Raw genomic sequence first — 21,823 nt, forward strand, 5'->3', positions numbered from 1 at the left:
GAATTTCATATAAGAGTAGGCCGTAGTGCCGCTGTCCGGGCAAAATGTCCCTCATAGCACACTGTATGGCGCATCCCCGCCTTCATTTGCCCAGTTCGGAGCAAAACAGTAGGACGTTAAACCCCATTTCATTTCATTTCATTTCTTTTTTCAAAAACTTTTATATTTATATATATTATATATTATATATTATGATGTTTTAAATTAGGTCAAACCTGGTTAATACTGGAATGGATGACTAATCACGTGATTTTTTTGGGGTGAGATTTAAGTGATGAGTTTGTTGGTCAATCAATCACTTCAAATATGGAGATTAGCGAAATATCAACAATCTCCTTTTTCAACCACGATTAAATGGATTAAACGTAAACTCTACTGACCAACTATGGGCGATTTTGACCCCAATTTACCTTTCATTATAATTATAAAGGTCAAACGCCTTTAGTATATTTCATGACCCTGGTCCCAAATCACCATACAGATAAACTGTGAATTACCTCTCTTTCAATCAACTTACCGATCCTAATTAAGTCCATTTGATACAAATGTGTTGAAATGTGTATTCCTTAACTTTGTTCTTGGTTTGTGAAATATTTCATGTTTATGTAAATTATTGCTTTCTTCCGTAAAATCGGTCAGTATTCTGTTGATATCGTCATATATGCTACATTTATTGATCATTCCCGATCATTTGGCAGTGGTAAGGATAAGCTACCGTATTTTTCTTGTTGAGCTACAAAGTCTGGTATATTCTTGTATTTGGTCTAATAATATGTAAAGTAAATGGTCACTGCTGATCAAAATACGTAATAGAATGTATGGTGTATCACTTGCGCCGTTAACAAACTTGTATATTATGGCGGGGTATCGGGTTCAAAATGCAATCTAGAGTAAAAAGCAGAAAGTGAACAGTAAAAAGTAGAAAATCTAAAGTAAACGGGAAAATTCTTATCTAAAAGGGTATTTTTATGGTGAAATCCTATAAATTTATGTACTTAGTCTGCAGAAACATCAAGCTTTTCAACTTTCGTGGACATAATTTCTACTTTCTACTCTCAACTTTTGACTTTCCGCTTTCTACTTTCTACTGTCAACCTTTAACTCTCGACTTTCAACTTCAGATTTTCTACTCACGATTTTCTAACGCAGATTTTCTCCAATACTATGGTGGCTGATAGTGGCCATGTAATTTTTCGCCATTTTCATAACCCGTCAACACGACATAACGACAGTATTAGTGAGAGCATACGTCAAAGTAGACATGGATATTATAGACTTTTGGCAAGCGGAATCTTTCATGTCCGTATCGCGTATCCGTATCGTATACGTGATACGTTGCGTCAGTGTAGTTTTAGAGTTTTGACAGACGTTCGTGCCGCGTACGTATGAGTAGTTGAGCTTAGCTTAGTTATCTTACAACATGACGACGGTTATCTACCAAAATCACCATCAGTGCTAGTCAAGTGCCTAGCCACAAATGCCTAGACTCGACAGCAATTTTTGGTTTCACTCATTTCAGAAAGTTTATACCCCTTTACGGTAGAATCACATCAGTTACAGATTTGCATGGTCCCACCTTCCTAAATTTAGCACGTAGATCATTCAGCATGCAGACAAACAGGAAAAATATGAAAATACCGAGAAAAACTTATCAAAAATAATGATTAAATTTCCGTCTTTATCGTGGTTAAAATCACATCAAATATACACCTTCGTGTTCTAGGATACACATAGATTCATAAAAACGCTATGCAACAACATTTAGCGTATAAAAGTAGCAAAAAAGGCGATAAAAAGACGAAGATGTTATACGGACCCTTTCCGTATGAAAGCTGTTCGATACGTGCTGCCGCATCCGTGTGCCGTATCACGTATGAGAAATACACACACATTGATGACGTCACACACAAAATCCATACGGAGACGCGATGCGGACCAGGAATTTACGCTTGCCAAAAGTCTCTAATATCCAAGTCTACTTTGACGTATGGTCTCACTAAGTAATACTGTCGTTATGTCGTGTTGACGGGTTATGAAAATGGCGAAAAATTACATGGCCACTATCAGCCACCATAGTATTGGAGAATATCTGCGTTAGAAAATCGTGAGTAGAAAATCTGAAGTGGAAAGTCGAGAGTTAAATGTTGACAGTAGAAAGTAGAAAGCGGAAAGTCGAAAGTCAAAAGTTGATAGTAGAAAGTAGAAATTATGTCCATGAAAGTTGAAAAGCTTGATGTTTCTGCAGACTAAGTACATAAATTTATAGGTTTTCACCATAAAAATACCCTTTTAGATAAGAATTTTCCCGTTTACTTTAGATTTTCTACTTTTTACTGTTGACTTTCTGCTTTTTACTCTAGATTGCATTTTGAACCCGATACCCCGCCATAGTATTTGAGTCTGCGAAATGATGCGTCTAATCATTAATCCAGTCTTTTAAAAAGGTTGGTACAATACAAAAACTATGGTAATAAATCCTAAAGGGTAATCAATGACAAAATGTGCATAAAGCGAGAGGCAAAATCGAGGCCATCTACTAAAATGGGATTTTTGTTTTTACAAAAGTACAACACGAATTTAATTTGATCTTCACACAAACCGAGGATTATGTTCAAGCAACTTGTTTCGTATACCATATTCGTCATTATTTATGGTTAGTTATTGATGCAACGACTTGGACTGAACACTGATTTCGGAAGACTATGCTAGTTCGGAAAAGTTATAGTTCCTCCGCGATGCCTTGTAACTGCAGACTGAGTTTCAAAGTATATATAAAGCTGCGATGTCTATTTAAAGCACAGGTAATAAGAAAGGCTGTCTGAAGTTTTTTTTATGTACGAAACTGTAGATTGCGATAAATTACTATCTATATGAAAATAATCACCGACTTATTGCTGTCTGCCAGATTCATTTCCCGCCAAAAATATTCATCACGCGAAAAAACATGGTAAAATTACGTTGACCCGTGGGTTAAGTAAACACTCAAATATACTGACCAATGGAACATAAAACATTGGATTTATTTGTAGTAAATGGCCAATAAAACTTAAACTGTCATTTACAGTGTACATAGAATGTTACGATTGGGTCAAGAATCCATGTAGATCAAATTCCATAGCAAAGGGTTAAAAACAGTTGTCTGTTCGTTCAGGGTAAGACATTTGAGCCTTTCTAAAAAAAAAACCCAGACAATTAATTTCCGTCGGTTCTCCATATTACCTATATGCAGGTGATAACCAAACAATACTTTTTTCGTTATTGTGATCAATATGAACACATAAAGAGTAATGCATATACGTCATAATATGCAGACAAAAAATGGGTTGCACGCCAAAAAAAATCAAATTGACCTTCCGACCAGACCATCCATTTAACTATACTAGGCCAGGATGATATTAATTATAAACTAACCTTCATATCTAAATGTAGAATGTTCTGCGAATGCATAAAGGCAGCACCCTCACATATTTGTCTGAGGAACATAACACAAGCTTTTTCTGTGAGAATAAAATCATCATTTATAACCCGTTCAAACAATTCACCACCTTCAATTCTGTAAAAAAAAAAAGGAAATGGCATATTTAAAATTCTACTGAAACAAGTTCAAAACCAATCATATGAACAAAAATAATCAGGAATATCATCATTTTGGATATATTTGTCAGATTCTTACATGATATTTATACAAAATTGCATTCTAATGTAAAGAGTAATTATAGACAGGACATTTTTCTCATTAAAAACACATGTCATCAGAGACACAAAATCAATTAAGTGATCAACTAGTCTATAATCAATTACATGTACATGTCTGGCCCAATATATTTTGGTTTTTAGGGCCTCTGGATCTTATGAAACGTGATATTGTATGTTTTTTTTTTTTAACAAGAGCATCGCTAACGCTGCCATATACGCCCACATTCTTGCTTTGATTGATATGGTACTTTTTAAAATGAAGAGAATGAAATATGAAATGGCTGTAATATGATCAGAGGCAAAGAAGGCTAGGCGTTTGGTTTGTTTTGCCAAATTTACAACAAAGTACTAACAAAAACGTGGGTGTGACACTGCCCCAGGAGGTCCGGGCAAGCATCAAAATAAATAGTTGCTGTCTTTACGGTATAAGGAATAAATATGCAAAGTTCTAAGATGATCCATTCAGAATTGCAGCCTGTAGACGATAAATACAAAAAATGGGTGTGGCTCTGCCCTTGCGGGGTGGATATGGAAACAATATAAATAGGTACCATCCTTAGGGTATAAGGAATAAGTATACCTAGTTCCAAGATAATCCATTCAGAATTGGGCGCTAACGGCAAAAAGTGTGCGTGGCTCTCCCCCGGGGGTTCGGAGCACTAACCAAAATCAATAGTTTACGCCCTTAGGCTATAAGGAATACATATGCCAAGTACCAAGTTGATCCATTCAGAATTCCGTCCTGTAAATGATAAACACAAAAATTGGGCGTGGCTCTGTCCCTGGGGGTCGGGACCTGCCATTGTCGTCCTTAGGCTATAAGGAATACATATCCCAAGTTCAAAGACAATCCATTAAGAATCGTGGCCTGAGGCAACTCACAGAGACACACAGAAAAATTGGTAAGGCTCTGCCAATGGGGGTTGGGCAATCACCAAAAAACAACAGGGGCATCCTTAGGGTAGAAGGAATAGGTATGCAAAGTTTCAAAAGGATCTGTTAAGAATTGTGGCCTGTAGGCGACACAAAAGGCACACAAACATTGGGCGCGGCTCTGTCCCAGGGGGTCGGACATGCACCAAAAATAATAGAGGTCAGCCTTAGGGTATAAGGAATAAGTATAAAAAAGGTTTTCAAGACGATCGATGAAGCATTGCAGGCTGTATATGACATACAGACACACAAAAAGAAAAGGGCGTGGCTGTCCCTGGGGGTTGGGCATTCACCACAAACAATAGGGATTGTCCTTAGGATAGAAGGAATAAGTATGCAAAGTTTCAAGATGGTGCGTTAAGAAATGCGGTCTATAGATGACAAACAAATAAATACAAGAAATGGGCGTGGCTCTGCCACTGGGGGCCGGGCATGCACCAAACACAATAGGGGCCATCCTTAGGGTATAAGGAATTCATATGAAATTTTTTCAAGACGATCGATTAAGAATTGTGGCCTGTAGGCGACACACAGACACACAAAATGAAAATGGGAGTGACTCTTCCCCTGGAGATTGGGAGATTGGGCATGCACCCCAAACGATAGGAATGTTCCTTAGGTTACAAAGAATAAGTATGCAAAGTTTCGAGATGATACGTTAAGAAATGCGGTCTGTAGACGACAAAAACAAATACAAGAAATGGGCGTGAATCTGCCCCTGGGGATCGGGCATGCACCAAAACAATAGGGATCATCCTTAGGGTATAAAAAATAAGTATGGAAAGATTCAAGATGATCACTTAAGAATTGTGGCCTGTAGGCGACACACAGAAACACAAAAGGAAAATGGGCGTGGTTATGCCCTTGGGGGTTGGACATGCACCTCAAACGATAGCGATGTACATTAGGGTATGCAAAGTTTCAAAATGATATGTTAAGAAATCCGGTCTGTAGACGACAAACAAACAAATACAAAAAATGGGCGTGGCTCTGCCCCAGGGGGTCGCGCATGCACCAAAAACAATAGGGATCATCCTTAGGGTATAAGGAATAATTAGTATGCAAAGTTTGAAGAAAATCGAGTAAGAATTGCGCCCTGTAGGCGACCCACAGACACACACACACACACACACACAGAGACATAATACATTATGAATGTGGACGTATAAAAAACAATTTTTATTATCTAACGGAAATAATTAATCTAATACATTTCAATGTTTTTATCTTGACATCTTGAGGAGGGCCAATTTACTTCTTTTCTTTAAACTTCTGAAGAGTTTCCGTAATTGAATATAAGAAATATCCGGGCTTTTATAGATGATATTTTGATAAATTAACAGTTTTTCAAGGACGTAATTCTTTTAATTGTTTCAAATGATAATTTAGAACTTTCACATACCAGTATTTCCTCTAAAAGAATGTTAAATATCTTATATAAATATAATCGACACGCGTATATAAGTACTTTAGACATCATGAGGTTTACTTTCATCACGTAAAAATGTACGTAAAGCAATCTCCTAAAATTATTTGGAAAAATTCATTCAGTTGATAAAAAAATTATAAATGTTTTTACACGCTAAGAATAAAGTTGCAGTCAAGATTTGTAAAATTCTTTAAAATCTCCGGAACCATTCAATGTTTGCATATTAAAAAAGATTACAAATTTAAAATTTTTTTACTCAAATAACCCTACATCAAATTGTATGCATCTATATTTGTAGTTTCAGTCATAAACCGATCTGATTTTTTTTCATCCGAAACCTCACAACATAGCGTTTATATTTGATCAAACTTATCAAAAATAATAACCCGTCAGTCGGACGGATGTTGTTATAGTAACACAATTCTTGGCACGTGCTACAATGGAGAGGTTGTTGACGCCATATTGCCTTAAAGTGGAAATATATACTTTCTTTTAAACCTCCAGTTTCCCGAATCTTTAATTTCATTGATGTAATTTTTATTACAGGGATTGATTTGGTATATTTCAGTGCAACCCCCGGTTTTAAGATCTGGTAGTCATTGTAGAGGTTCCTTCAATAGACTTTGAATAGCCGTATTTTACATGCCACTCACTCCATTATGTACATTGATTTGTAGGCACAAATAGAGTTGTTTTTACCTTTGGTTGGGTGACCCACCATAAATAAATATCTCCAAATATTTCGACAATTACACCACAATATTTATATATGCACCAAGCCTTAAATCAGTTTCGCACATTTATAGTCACTAAAAAAACGGTCATGTTGTACTTAGTAAGTTATGACCATTTTAACCATCCATAAATAATACACTGAAAGATGGTTACGGGTGTCGGCCATAACATCCGGGCACTTTTGAGTAAAAATAGGTTACGTGTCCTTGTTTTGAAATTAGTCTACCGACCATTCTACGTCTGATTGACAGGTCGGGATAATCAAGACTACTTTTTTTACGAAACATACCAGAAAACTGGAAAATGAAATGGTGTTTAACGTCCTACTGTTTTGCTCCTAAACTGGGCTAATGAAGACGCGCATACGCCATACGCAGTGTGCTATGAGGGAAATTTTGCCCTGGCAGCGGCGCTACGGCCTACTCTTATATCGAATTCCAACTGCGTAGGGATCTTTTACGTGCACGCCAATTTGTACACGGGGCCTCGGTTTTTTGTCCCATCCGAACGACTAGGCTGCTGTCCTTGTCAGGCTCTCCGTCCTGCATCACTGACAAGGGGAAACCACGCCGGAAAATCTGGATGAACTTTCTCGGCCAATGCAGGGATCGAACACCCGACCTCCAGGCTAGCGAGCCAGCGTCTTACCCACTTAGCCACGTGATTCCCAAGAAAGCTGGAACAAAAAATTAAATTTAGAAACACGCACGTTAGGCAACTCAACAATTGTTTTAAGAACCGTGTAAAAGTAAAAAGAAACTACTGCTAGTATCATGTTCTTGCCTAACGCAAGTGTTTCAGAGATATTATTTGTACTAAACCAAAAGATGCCGCTACTAACGGTACAGTTAATGATAAAGCAATTTAAAAAATAAAACGAACGTAATTTCTAAAGCTGCTGTAATAACCAAAAAGCTAAATATTACTGCTATTCAGAATCGTCAACAATAGATTTTTTACGGCTGTAATAGTTGATAGATGTGTAGAGAATTGCACGTGCGATGGGTATTTATAGTCTCGTGGATTCTAACGCTGAGTATTATCATACTGCGTAGTTAGCCAGAAATCACTTCGAGATACGCCACTGAAGCGTGCACATTCGCCGTGTGGAGTTCAACTTTCTGTAGGGAAAATTTTCACTCATGGGTCATCCTTGGCACAGTACAATTGAACCAAAACAGAATGTAGAAATTGAAGTGTGTGTATAGGCCAACTTACAGTTCTAATACGAGACAGAAACTGTTTTTCTTCTCATAAGCATCGTAAAGTTGAAGCAGTCGTGGGTGTTGAAGACTTTTCATGATTTCTACCTCATTTAAGATATCTTTCTTGTCTTGTGGTCCATTCATATCAATAAACTTAGCAGCTAACATCCTTCCCGATTCTCTTTCTTTACATTGTTTGACTTCACCAAATTTACCCCTGAAGAAAATCAAATTCATAAAATGAGAAACACGAAAGTTATCTCACAGATCGGACAGAGCCAAGAAAGATAGGTTGTCAGCTAACGAAACATACGCCCACACCAGCTAAATGGTCCGGGCAGTCAACAAGAGTTATCGCATATATTTACTATTGTCGGTAATGAAACATTTATAATACACTAAAGAGTTGAAACATTTATAATACAATAAAATCTGATTAAGAGTAACAATTAATAAAGTAATATCAGAAAATCATTTGAATTTGTTTGGTCCATATTAACGTTTAGTATACAAAACAAGTAATATCATGGATTGAGCTGTTCGGGTTATCAAAAATCATTGAAAATCAATATACTTGTTCGTCTCACGACCTTAACCTCTGTATATCAATCCAAAGTCAATCGAAACGATTACATAAAGGCATAAACACGGTGTATAAATATAAAATCAATCAGATGATATAACTATGGTCTCTACTAAGCATCCACAAGATTTTTCAAAGTGATCACGGGCCATAACTCTGGCAATAATTATAAGAAATCGTTGAAAATCAATAGGCTTCTTCGTCTGATGACTTTAAACACTGTGCATAAATTTAAAGTCAATCGGATATTAATTTTAGTTAGCCTCTAGAACGTCAACAAGATTTTTCAAAGTGATCAAGGGCCATAACTCTGGCAGTAATTATCGAAAATCGTTGAAAATCAATAGGCATCTTTGTCTTATGACCTTAAACACGGTGTATATAAATTTAAAGTCAATCGGATATTAACTTTAGCCTTAAGAGCGTCCACAAGATTTTTCTAGGTGTCCAAGGGCCACAAATCTGGCAGTAATTATCAAAAATCGTTGAAAATCAATAGGCTTCTTCGTCTCATGTCCTTAAACACTGTGTATAGATTTAAAGTAAATCGGATTTAACTTTAGCCTCTAGAGCGTCCACAAGATTTTTTCAAAGTGATCAAGGCAGTAATTATCGGAAATCGTTGAAAATCAAAGCCTTCTTCGTCTCACTGTGTATAAATTCAAAGGCAATCGGATATTAACTTTAGACCCCAGATTGTCCACAATTCCGACGGACGGACGGACGGACAGGGACGACGACAATATACGACCACATTTCAATGTGGGCGTATAAAAACAATACAACCCATTTTGTAACTCCAAAGTTCCAACTTTGTGGGAGGGGGTGTTTAATTTCGGATTGGCTATGAACAGACAGGAGTACTTGATAATATGTTGATATTTTTTACGACACTATAAACGATATATAAACATTATTATATATGTGATATTGTTTACCTCCCCAACATGGTATCCATAACGTTATAATCTCTAGTAACCCATTTGTCTTTCTTGATGACCACATTCCGACATTCAAATGGCGGCTCTTCAACTACAATTACAAAGAAATATAATGAAATGTAATGAGGTTTAAATCCTACTTTCCTGCCCCATTCGGGATAATAAAGTAGGAATACGCCATGTAGTGTATTATGAGGGAAATTGTGCCCTGAAAGCGACACTAAGATCTAGTTATAATATCGATTTCCAACTGTCAAGGGTTTACACGATACCTCGGTTTTCGTGTCATTCGAATCAGCTTTTTGTCCAAATCCGCCAGTGTAGCACCATGGGTCTTCTGTCTGACGTGGAGAGCAGATTTAAGGGAACCGGTCGCCACATCCTACGTACGACCCATGCATCTTTTCTTACTACATATTTCTGTAGCCTTGTGATCGTCTAGAATTTGTCTCTAGCTGTCTTTATTTCTGCTTCACGTTGTGTATTTACTTCTTTCAGTTTCTTAAGACGTTTGTCTTACCAGGAATAACAATGCGACAGTTTGCTTCTACATTTTATATATATATAGCTGAATACAGGTATACAAGCATAATAGATAACAATACTAGTTAAAATCATTTCTCTACCCTATCCAGCCTCTCGGCTGTCTAGGAACTCAGATGTACCCTCGATCTCTGGAATCTAATGCAAGTCTGACTTACAGGGTTCCCCGGTTTCTTTTAAAGGTAAGTGAATATCATGCACAATAACGTGTGATCATGGCCCTGAACTTGTGTAATTAACAAAATGATTGGTTACTTTAAATCAAATGATGCAATTAGAATAATTCCACTCACGTGTAATTCTGGTGGTAAATGAGTGACATATGTTTTCGATAAATAACTCTTTTTATGTGTCAACTGTCAATTACAGACTAAGTTGATTTAAGTATTTTAAGTACATATCACATATTATGCGAATATGTTATTTCTCGAGCAAAAATTCTACTAAAAGTATTACATTCGTCCCTTCCTTTAAGACTTTTAGCTCGGTATTGGGTAAAAGATCCCTTGAATCCTTCACAATAACCATAGAATTATATAACTATTCATAAATGTAGCAGAAATCTAGAAAATCAACATATATCACCTCCCCCACTTGCAAGATTTATGCTAAATGAACAGGTAGGAGACTCTTAAACTTCTATGTGCTAAACCCTATAATTATTCATGCAACAGGCAAATATCAATGATACTATACTATATAACAAAACTATGAAATAAAAACACAAATAATCAAAAATCAAAAGTTAAAAGTTGCATGCAAAAGTTCTCCAAAAAAAGTTCATCACTGTAAAATCCTATGAAAATCCACTAAGCCTAAACACAGAAAACACAAATTGTCTTTTTTAAATCTTCAAGTGTCCTAATTTCAAAACACTATAACACATCACGTAATATTTATAAAGTTCAGGTTTCACATTAAATTCTGTCTCAGGAAATGTCAATTTGGTAAACTGGTAAACCATTTCTTCTTCTTGGATGTGTATTGGTCTGTTTCAGCTACCATAGTATCAAGTTGAAACTTTCTTTTTTTCTTCTAAGTATGATTGGTTTGTACAATTTTATCCGTCAATCAAACATGTCATTGCCATCAGACCAAGAACTAACTATTCCTAAATTATTAAAACTTTATTTTCATATTAATCTAACATTATTATTTCGAAAAATTATTTGTAAATCTTACTCATAATTAAAATTAACTTTATTTAAGTATTAATAAACTTTGATGTGTCCCTTTAATTATAAAACTTCAAACTAACTTTGACTTCTTGACCTGAACTCGATCAGTAATGGACAATTTTATAATTACGTTCATGTTTTATAATTTCCGTTTGTGTTTTAGAAGTCAGCCATTTTTATTTTTTATTATTTCTCAGTCAGTAATGTGACCTTTTTGACCTAATCATTTACAATTTAGTATTTCGTTTTTTTATAAACACTATCCACTATTACATAAACATTCCCTCTATTATTTCATTAGCCAGGATGACACACAGATATGGCCACTATCTGAATGACATCCCATTTTATCCTACCATAGGACGTTAAAGCCCATTTTATTTAATTTATCTACAACTATGTTGAGAGAAAATGGCCGTACGCTCCATTCAATCAGAACACAGTCCATATTCATATAATCATGACAATCAGAATATACCTAGCTTTTAATTACACATAATTTACTATATCCCACATAGTGTGACTTACACACACATCAAATTTAACACAGTGTTAGAACCTATTGTTTATAATAATCTGACCTAATGTCAAATTACACATTCTAATCATCTCATGCCGACAGCTTAAAGCAATTAGCAGTATATATTAAACGTTAATATTACGTTTCTAAAGCAAAAATTTAATTACATAAAATTATATACGGACAAAATCTACCGTATACCTACACTTTTCTAAAAAGTGTCGGATTCTTAACTTAACCTCCTATTAAACTCGTATTGATGACTTTGTGATAATCTCACAATTTAACGAGCCTTTAATTTTAGTTTTTCCCCAGGAAAACTATAACCAACATCCCTAGATTAACCATATGGGATTTTCAACATAACCTAACTTTTTAATCAAAAGTTAAATTACAACAACTCTAAGGCCTGGACTAAGGGCCCTAAAATTATATAGTGTACGAAACAACAAAAAACACAAATTAACGAATCACAGTAGAAACCACGGCCAACTAGGAAACTAGAGTTAATCACTCACAAATTTCATCCTGAGCTCTGCCGTCGTTGTCACTGCGATCCGGAGACAACATTAATTCCTTATTTTATTCCCTATTCCGTTTCCTTATTATTATTATTCCTTAGTTATATCAAAACATTTTTTTTAAAACCTACTCCCTAAACTTTCTCTTTAACTTTTAATTTTACTCAAATTTACTACAGGTCATGTTAACCTGGCAATATAGATACCTATAGCCAGTGACATTATTTTGTTTAATAAACCTATCAATCTCAACTTATGAATGACTCTAATTTATTCTCTATACAGTTAAATTTTAAATACTTAGTTTCTAATCAGATTTTAACTTTAAATTAATATTATTTGGTCTTTAAACAAATTTAACACATTTAATTTACCAATTTACCAAACAAAATGTATTTACCCAATTTTTCGAATATCTCCAGCAGATTTCTTTTTTTTCCACCAGAATTTGTCTTCTGTTGCTGGATTGTACAGATCTTTTTTTCTTCTTAACGTCTTCAAACATGTATTCTTCTTCTAAAGTGACTTCTTACCCAAAAGTTCGAAACTGCGTTACGGCATCAAATCGAATATGTAAGACTATGCAGTGCTATGCAGTCACTGGTTAGATGTGGAAAATATTACGAGAGAACTCCCCACATCCAACGTGTGATGCATACTATCTTTTCTTCTAATCTTCTTCCAAATTTTCTGCTTACCCTAAAGGTCGAAACTGTCACGGCAACCAAATAGAATATGTAGCACCATGGGTCTTCTGTCTGACGTGGAGAGCAGATTTAAGGGAACCGTACGTACGACCCATGCATCTGTTCTTACTACATATTTCTGTAGCCTTGTGATCGTCTAGAATTTGTCTCTAGCTGTCTTTACTTCTGCTTCTCGTTGTGTATTTACTTCTTTCAGTTTCTTAAGACGTTTGTCTTACCAGGAATAACAATGCGACAGTTTGCTTCTACATTTTATATATATATATAGCTGAATACAGGTATACAAGCATAATAGATAACAATACTAGTTAAAATCATTTCTCTACCCTATCCAGCCTCTCGGCTGTCTAGGAACTCAGATGTACCCTCGATCTCTGGAATCTAATGCAAGTCTGACTTACAGGGTTCCCCGGTTTCTTTTAAAGATAAGTGAATATCATGCACAATAACGCGTGATCATGGCCCTGAACTTTTGTAATTAACAAAATGATTGGTTACTTTAAATCAAATGATGCAATTAGAATAATTCCACTCACGTGTAATTCTGGTGGTAAATGAGTGACATATGTTTTCGATAAATAGCTCTTTTTTATGTGTCAACTGTCAATTACAGACTAAGTTGATTTAAGTATTTTAAGTACATATCACATATTATGCGAATATGTTATTTCTCGAGCAAAAATTCTACTAAAAGTATTACACCAGGCATATTCGTATAATTAGAGGTTTTTCTTTGCCAGACCCTCCGTACTGCACCATTTACCATGGGAAACAAATAAAGTGGGACCTACTGGTTAGTTGATCAGCACCACAATCACCAGGCAATAATTGCAATTAGAAAGATACAATATGTTTTAATCAGATTATACAATCGGCATTCGGTAGGAAAACTCTTTGGGCACACACTATTTACGTTTCATATTTTGCAACTTCGATCACACCTATTATCAAGTGGCTGCAATGTAGGAAGATGGGTTGCCAGACAACGAAACATACGCCCACAGCAGCTAAATCGTCTGGGCAGTCAACAAGTGTTGTCGCATATTTTAACTTTTTTCAGTAATGAAACATTTATAATACACTAAAATCTGATTAAGAGTAACAACTCATGAAGTAATTATCAGAAAACCATTAGAATTTGTTTGGTTTTTATAAAGTTCAGCCCCATGCTAACGCTTAGTATACAAAACTTTTAATATCATGGATTTAGCTGTTCAAGTCATAAAAATTTACTTGTTCATCCCAAGACCTTAAACGCTGTGTATCAATCTGAAGTCAATCGGATGATAACTTTAGCCTCTAGAGCGTCACAAGATTTTTTTGAAGTGATCAAGGGCCATAACTTTGGCAGTAATTATCGGAAATCTTTGAAAATCAATAGGATTCTTCGTCTCATGACCTCAAACACTGTGGATACATTTAAAGTCAATCATATATTAACTTTAGCCTCTAGAGCATCCACAAGATTTTTTGAAGTGATCAAGTGCCATAATTCTGGCAGTAATTATCTGAAATTGCTGAAAATCAATAGGCTTCTTCGTCTTATGACCTTAAACACTGTGTATAAATTTAAAGTGAATCGGATATTAACTTTGGCCCCTAGAGCGTCCCCAAGGTTTTTTGAAGTGATCAAGGGCCATAACTCTGGCAGTAATTATCGGAAATCGCTGAAAATCAATAGGCTTCTTCGTCTTATGACCTTAAACACTGTGTATAAATTTAAAGTGAATCGGATATTAACTTTGGCCCCTAGAGCGTCCCCAAGATTTTTTGAAGTGATCAAGGGCCATAACTCTGGCAGTAATTATCGGAAATCGCTGAAAATCAATAGGCTTCTTCGCCTCATGACCTTAAACCCTGTTTATAAATCTAAAGTCAATCGGATATTAACTTTAGCCTCTAGGGGGGTCCACAAGATCTTTTGAAGTGATCAAGGGCCATAACTCTGGCAGTAATTATCGGAAATCGCTGAAAATCAATAGGCTTCTTCGTCTCATGACCTTAAACACTGTTCATAAATCTAAAGTCAATCGGATATTAACTTTAGCCTCTAGAGCGCCCACAAGATTTTTTAAAATGATCAAGGGCCATAACTCTGGCAGTAAGTTAATCGGATATTAACTTTAGCCTCTAGAGGGTCCACAAGATCTTTTGAAGTGATCAAGGGCCATAACTCTGGCAATAATTATCGGAAATCGCTGAAAATCAATAGGCTTCTTCGTCTCATGGCCTTAAACACTGTATATAAATTTAAAGTCAAACGGATATTAACTTTAGTCTCTAGGGCGTCTTCGCCTCATGACCTTACAGGGTGTGCACAACTCAGAACACTTAAAATTCCAGGAGTTTCCAGGAGTTATTTACCAGATTTCAGGAGTCCCTGTTCAGGGCCGTTAAAACCAAATTTGAATCCACCAGCCCAGGGCTAGTAGTCTACTGTCAGACACTGGCCCAGTTTTGATTTCCACAAAGTACAAGCTTTAATATAAGCCTACATGTAAAATAAAACTTGGGGATGTTATAATTTTGCCCGTTGGAAATTTTTAGTTGAAGATTAAAAGAGGCCAGAATTAGGTCGCAAGAAGTCGTTTATCAGCTTCAGGAAATAAGTCTGCGGTTAAATAATTGTTTGTTTCCCATGACCCGCTCGCACGTCTGTTTTCATCCGTAATAATTACGCACTTCCAATTCCATCATTATGTGGTCAAATTTAGTGAGGTCACAAATTCATCCTGTAATATTTGTTTGCCTTTAAATATGAACAATGAATTGACGCATTAAAATCGACTGTTTATCGATAAACGTGACACCGTAAAAAACGTCTAGTTGGCTAGAATGTGAAAAAAAAATTATGCGAAGCATATACGTGAAACAGGAAGTTAGAAAAAAGCCGTATCTTATCTGTCAATCAAACCAAAGAATGGTAGCTGTGCATAACATTTTCTTTCACCGAAGACGTCATATATAATTTATAAGGCACTTGTCTTTTGTAATAAAATTCACGGAAAGATATAAATGTCTTCAAATTCCCTCCAAAATAGCACTCTATGATCAATGGTTCCAAAACTGACGCCATGAGATAGCCTCGATCATGAGGTACCGACTGATTGACACTTCACGGTAGGGCTGGGGTAATGGTAATGGGTAATGGTAATGGAATGTTTTCATTACATTTTTTAAGTAATGGCCATGTAATGAGTAATGGAAGATTTCAAAAGTAATGAATAATGGAAATGTAATTAATTACATTCCAAAAATCATGTAATGGTCAATTACATTTTAATTACTTTTCAATTACATTTTATGACATATATAAATATTTCCAATATGACAAGCCTCAAATTTTATAGCACCAAAGAAGTAATTAAGTGAATCTGACTCAAGTCCAATTCATTATAATTCTAAAAAAAAAGATTTTTAAATTAGAAGAAAAATAAGAAGGCATTAAACAGTTTCTTTTATTACTTTTTATGTAGGAACCTTTTTTAGACATGTAACCTAAAAAGTGGATTTCTGATAAGATGTATATTATTATTATAATCAAAGATTAGTACTAATTTGCAGCCAATCACTGAGTCAATCAATCAATCAATCAATCAATCAGTCAGTTAGATTAAAAGACAATAAATAGTCTTACTGCACTTTAATCTTAATCTCAAGGTAACAAGTGACAAACCAAACAATGACCTTCAAGTATCTCATCATTTTATGCTTACTTAAAACTAATATATATTTTGTTTTAAAGTCATGCTGAATAATTTACCATTTATTATAGATTATATTATACAAAAACTATTTGGACTGATTAAAAATTTAAAAAAATTACTTAAAAGAAAATACAGTTAATTAACTATAGTTTTGATTCATTTTTCAAGTCATACAGTGAAAATGTCAGTTTTTGTCACCTCTGCCCGTCACTATAAATTTGCCTTGATGTTATAATTGCTAGAAATAATAATTCATAAACAAATATCTATTAAGTGAATCAAGGATTATTTTGAGTTTGATTTTGTAGGTACTTCATGGCAGAAAAATAATGTTGTCTTTTTAATTTCTATGAAAATGTTATTTTTTTATTTATATAGTCATAAAGTAATGGGTAATGGTAATTAATTACTTTCAATGTAATGGGTTATGGTAATTTATTACAATGCTAAAGATAGGTTGTCAGGCATGGGTTATGGTAATTTATTACATTGCTAAAGATAGGTTGCCAGGCAACAAAACATAAGCCCACAGCAACTAAATCGTCCGGTCCGTCGACAGGGGTTGTCGCATATTTATTCTTTTGTAGGTAATTAGGGGAATTTAATAGATGCAATTAACGGAAATTGCTGAAATTCAATAAGCGTCTTTGTTTTACTAATTTAAATTATGCCAACAAATTTTATACAGATCGGTTGATAACTTTTGTCGTTAGAGCGTTCACAAGGTGCAACAAAGTGAAACAAGGGCCATAACTCCAGTAATTATCGGAAATAGGCTTGTTAATCTCACTAATATCAACTACATATATCAATTTCAAAACAATCAGATAATAAATGTAGTCTGTAGAGTGTTCACAATAAATTGTGGACGACGGATGGACGGACCGACGGACCGACAGACGGACGGACGGACGGGGGCGACGGCAATATACGACCACATTTCCCCAGGGGTATATAAAAAGGGTAAAGACGGCTTCTAATATAAATATGCACCAGTTCGTGTTTAGGTAATTGTTTAACACGCGTGAAAATTTGATACCATATTCATTTATTTCAGTGAAACAGCTGTGATGTAATATAGAAACCAGATGTATTATTCATGTTGAAAGTTGTATCGTGTATTTTAATGAGTAGTTTGTGAACACGAGAACAGATGATGTTAATTCTTACAAAATAGAGCGTAACAGATAAACATACCTGCTCAATATTAACTTACATCTTATACCTGATAAAATTTTGTAGTTACCTTAACTTTACACCATTTTTTCCAGTTTTAGAATGTAATATCAGTGTAAAACTGTGCTGGGAAATCTACACTGGAATGCCAAGGTAAAATCAAAACAAATGCATTTGCCTTTGTTTGGTGTGATACCTTTTGCTACAGTAGAATGTATACCGTAATTCATGATGTATTTTATATACCGTAATTCCTGATTTGTTTATTTTACAGTATTTATACAGTTGAAGTTGAGTGGAACCGAATTTACCAGATGAATTTGATCAGAACAATTTTTCATAAACATTTACAGAACTGTCGACCCTAATAAGTCATGGCGAGTGTCGTGCATCAGGAGATTTGGTTAGTCGAGAGGTCAAGGAGTCATAGGGGAAATCATGCCGGAAAATCCCGAGGAACTTTCTCGGTGAACATCGGGACCGAACCCGGGCACTCGTGTTTAAGATAACCGCGTCTTATAACTCACTGTCCCTGGGCCATCGCGACTCAAGCTTATCACCGGTACAGAGTGATAGTGATTAAAATTCAGTTGTTTAATCTAATAATGTTAACAATTTATCTTTAAACTAGAACAAGGGACATTAAACTATTCTTAAAAGTCTACTTGTTACACACTTGTAGTCGGGTATCTAATCAATGTATGTTAATTATGTGGAATTCATTACCGCATATTAAATGTGAATATTAATCTACACCACAGAATGTTCCATGAATATGGGTGGGTGGGGGTCTGTCATTGAGTCAAGTGGTGTGGTTTCGATTTCTCGTTTGTACGTGACAAGGAGTGGGGTTGCCTTTCCAACCTCGTGGGGTTTCTCCGGTACCCCGCTGATAAAGACCCCTGTGCGCAAGCAAATTATTGACATAAAATTGAATCATGTGTTAGTCCCGAAATGACCTAGTTTGTGTCAAGTGGACGTTACCCCCCCCCCCCTCTCTCTCTCTCTCTCTCTCTCTCTTCATGAATGGCAAAGCTGGTAGGATTTGATGACAATACCCAAAATGGAGGATTTGAGAAATTTCAAGGCATTCAAGACACCATGCCTCCGTACTCTTCATGCATTTGTTATCAAGACTATTTTAAACTTTGCATATTATATGCTGTCATCAAAGGACATTTCGATGCAATAAAATTCTATTATATTCTATTCTATGAAGACGATACTAGTAGCCAAATTGGGGATGGAAATGTTTAGGCTATCTCGCCAATGTTGCAGCACAGTCGATAACTCATATCTTTGGACTTAGCTCTTACTGGCAAACATAAGAGAAATACGACTGTTTGATAAAACATAACAAATCTGTCCGATAATCCAAACATTAGCCTTGCTTTAATCTTAAACCCAGTAAAATGCCTCTTAAAAAAATACACGCTATATGAATTACATAACATGCAAGTTTTGAATACATCGCAAAATAGGATGGTTTAAAACTTTGTTCGACATCAAACGAAATATCGCAACAGCATCTGATAGTGTTAATTATTCCCAGCACCATGTAAATGTACACCTTGATATTTCATGCCTTTGATCTTTGTAAAATCAAAACCATTCTGAAAAAGATAGGTTGCCAGGCAACGAAACATACACCCACAGCAGCTAAATCGTCCGGTAATGAAACATTTATAATACACTAAAATCTGATTAAGAGTAAGAACTCATTAAGTACTTATCAGAAAATCATTAGAATTTTTTTTTTATAAAGTTCTGCCCCATGCTAACGTTTAGTATACGAAACATTTAATACCATGGATTTAGCTGTACAAGTTATCCAAATTCATTGAAAATCAATATACTTGTTCGTCTCAAGACCTTAAACTCTGTGTATCAATCTGCAGTCAATCGGATGGTAACTTTAGCCTCTAGAGCGTCCACAAGATTTTTTAAAAGTGATCAAGGGCCATAAGTCTGGAAGTAATTATCCGAATCGCTGAAAATCAATAGGATTCTTCGTCTCACCGTGTATAAATTTAAAGTCAATCGGATATTAACTTTAGCCTCTAGAGGACAGACGGACGGACGGGGGCGACGACAATATACGACCACATTTCAATGTGGGCGTATAAAAACGGAAACCTGTTGCGTATATCAATATGTAAATATTAGTATGATCCATATCAAATTGCACAACTGGTAACAATCAAAATACTTTAGATGCCACAATATAAATAAACAAAATATATCCCCTACACATACTGATTATGTGTGTGTGTGCGTGTGCATATATAGATGTTAATTTTATCGTAACGTCGAGATGTCGACTTGTCAGCGCTATAGTCTTAATCTTTCTATAACTATTCGCTAAAACACTTAGCTCATGTGTGAAAACAGTATAATTTTAAAATTAAAAGAGTTTTAGAAAATAAAGACTTATAGATGGTCTCTGTTTAAATTTGGCATAATCATTACTTTCAAAGAAAGAATGACACCCTCAGGTGTAAATGTAGGACCGAACCACTACTGTCATATTGAAGACGGGCTGCATGAGCGAAATATTGCCTGGACAGCGGCATGATGACCTACCCTTATACGTGCCAGACCCTCTGTGCAGCACAACTGACAAGAGGGCACCACGCCGGAAATCTGGATGAACTTTCTCGGCCAATGTTTTCTCAAAATAATGAAACATTTTCGTATTATATTAAAAAAATCTTGAATTACAATAGCAGGACCCAAGTAAGTTAACTATGTTAATTCCTTGAATTCGGGCGGTATCGAAAACGTTAGCATACACTACCTCGTGTACGACACCCACCGATACTGATAGATGACTAGAGCGATAGTTTAGATTTCAGAAGATTTCACATTTGTTTTATTACAGGATGGGAAGGAGATTGTAGAAAGCCCCAAACCGGGCCACATTCTTCAAAATCACCGCATTGGTGTAGCACGCCGCCCCAACAGTTGCAGGAGAAGTTTTTTTTATGAGGTGCAGAAAACGATTCGCAGCTGTTATTGACCTTATCGCATATTCATCCGATTGACATCACTAATGGGATTGAGGCCTAGATGATTAAAAATAGGCCCAGTATTGCCTTCAGCTATGAACACACTCTTAAAGTCCCATACGCCCCCCTCCCCCACGTCTCTTATTTTGTTTTACAAATAATTTCAGAATCAATAAAATGGTATCAATGATGTTTGATACGACTGAAAAAATAATTTGCCTAAAATTGATTAAACAACAGAGAATGAGAAATATTACATTTTGAATCCGTATCAATGACCCTTTCTATAACTATTCGCTAAAACACTTGGCACATGTGAAAACAATCTAATTTCAAAATTAAAAGAGTTTTAAAAAATACATCTTATAGGTATGTTGTCCCTTTTAAACTAGCTGAATGGAGGGGTAGCGTGTTTAGTCCATCGATCGATTTGTCCATCCCGTCGTTACACTTTTGATGGTTGCGACTAAGCGAGTCTTAAAACTATGCATACTTATTCCTTACACCCTAATGATGATCTTATTGCTTTTGTGCAAGCCAGACCCACAGGAACGCAGCCACTCCCAATTGTTGGGCGTATCGTTTCCAGGCCGCAATTTTGAAGGAATCATCCTGGAAGTTAGTTACCCATTCCTTACACCCTAACGATTATCCTCATTGTTTTCGGTGCATGGTCGGCCCCCGGGGACAGCAACACCACGTTTTTTTTGGGTGGATCCCATGGAGGCCGCAAGTCTGACTGAATCGGCTTTGAACTTAGCATGCTTATTCCTTACACCCTACGGATGGTCCATATTGTTTTTGGTATATGCCCATTTTTTGGATGTATGTCCTACATGCCGATCCATAACAATATTGTTCCGTACCCAAGCCCCCTAGGGTCAATGACACCCACTTTTTTGTTGATATTTTGTGGGGGAGCCACAGTGGATAGGCGGGAA

General features: G+C 35.8%; 1 protein-coding gene across 7 annotated transcripts in view; it reads right to left on the bottom strand.

Annotated features, from left to right (window-relative positions):
* Window positions 1-21,823, bottom strand: part of LOC126825405 (myosin light chain kinase, smooth muscle) — a 103,720-nt gene that overhangs the window by 13,014 nt on the left and 68,883 nt on the right. For 6 of the 7 annotated variants that reach the window (XM_050555070.2, XM_050555069.2, XM_050555068.2 and 3 more), the window contains exons 3-5: window positions 9,520-9,613; window positions 8,012-8,215; window positions 3,412-3,553 (exon numbers count right to left, since the gene is read on the bottom strand). In XM_050555070.2, the coding sequence (XP_050411027.1) occupies window positions 3,412-3,553; window positions 8,012-8,215; window positions 9,520-9,613 (440 nt within the window). Of the gene's footprint in view, window positions 1-3,411; window positions 3,554-8,011; window positions 8,216-9,519; window positions 9,614-12,684; window positions 13,435-21,823 lie in introns of those variants that run through there. The other variant, XM_050555074.2, reaches the window with a different exon arrangement.

This window comes from Patella vulgata, chromosome 6 (genome assembly GCF_932274485.2).
Source record: "Patella vulgata chromosome 6, xgPatVulg1.2, whole genome shotgun sequence".
NCBI lineage: Eukaryota > Metazoa > Mollusca > Gastropoda > Patellidae > Patella > Patella vulgata.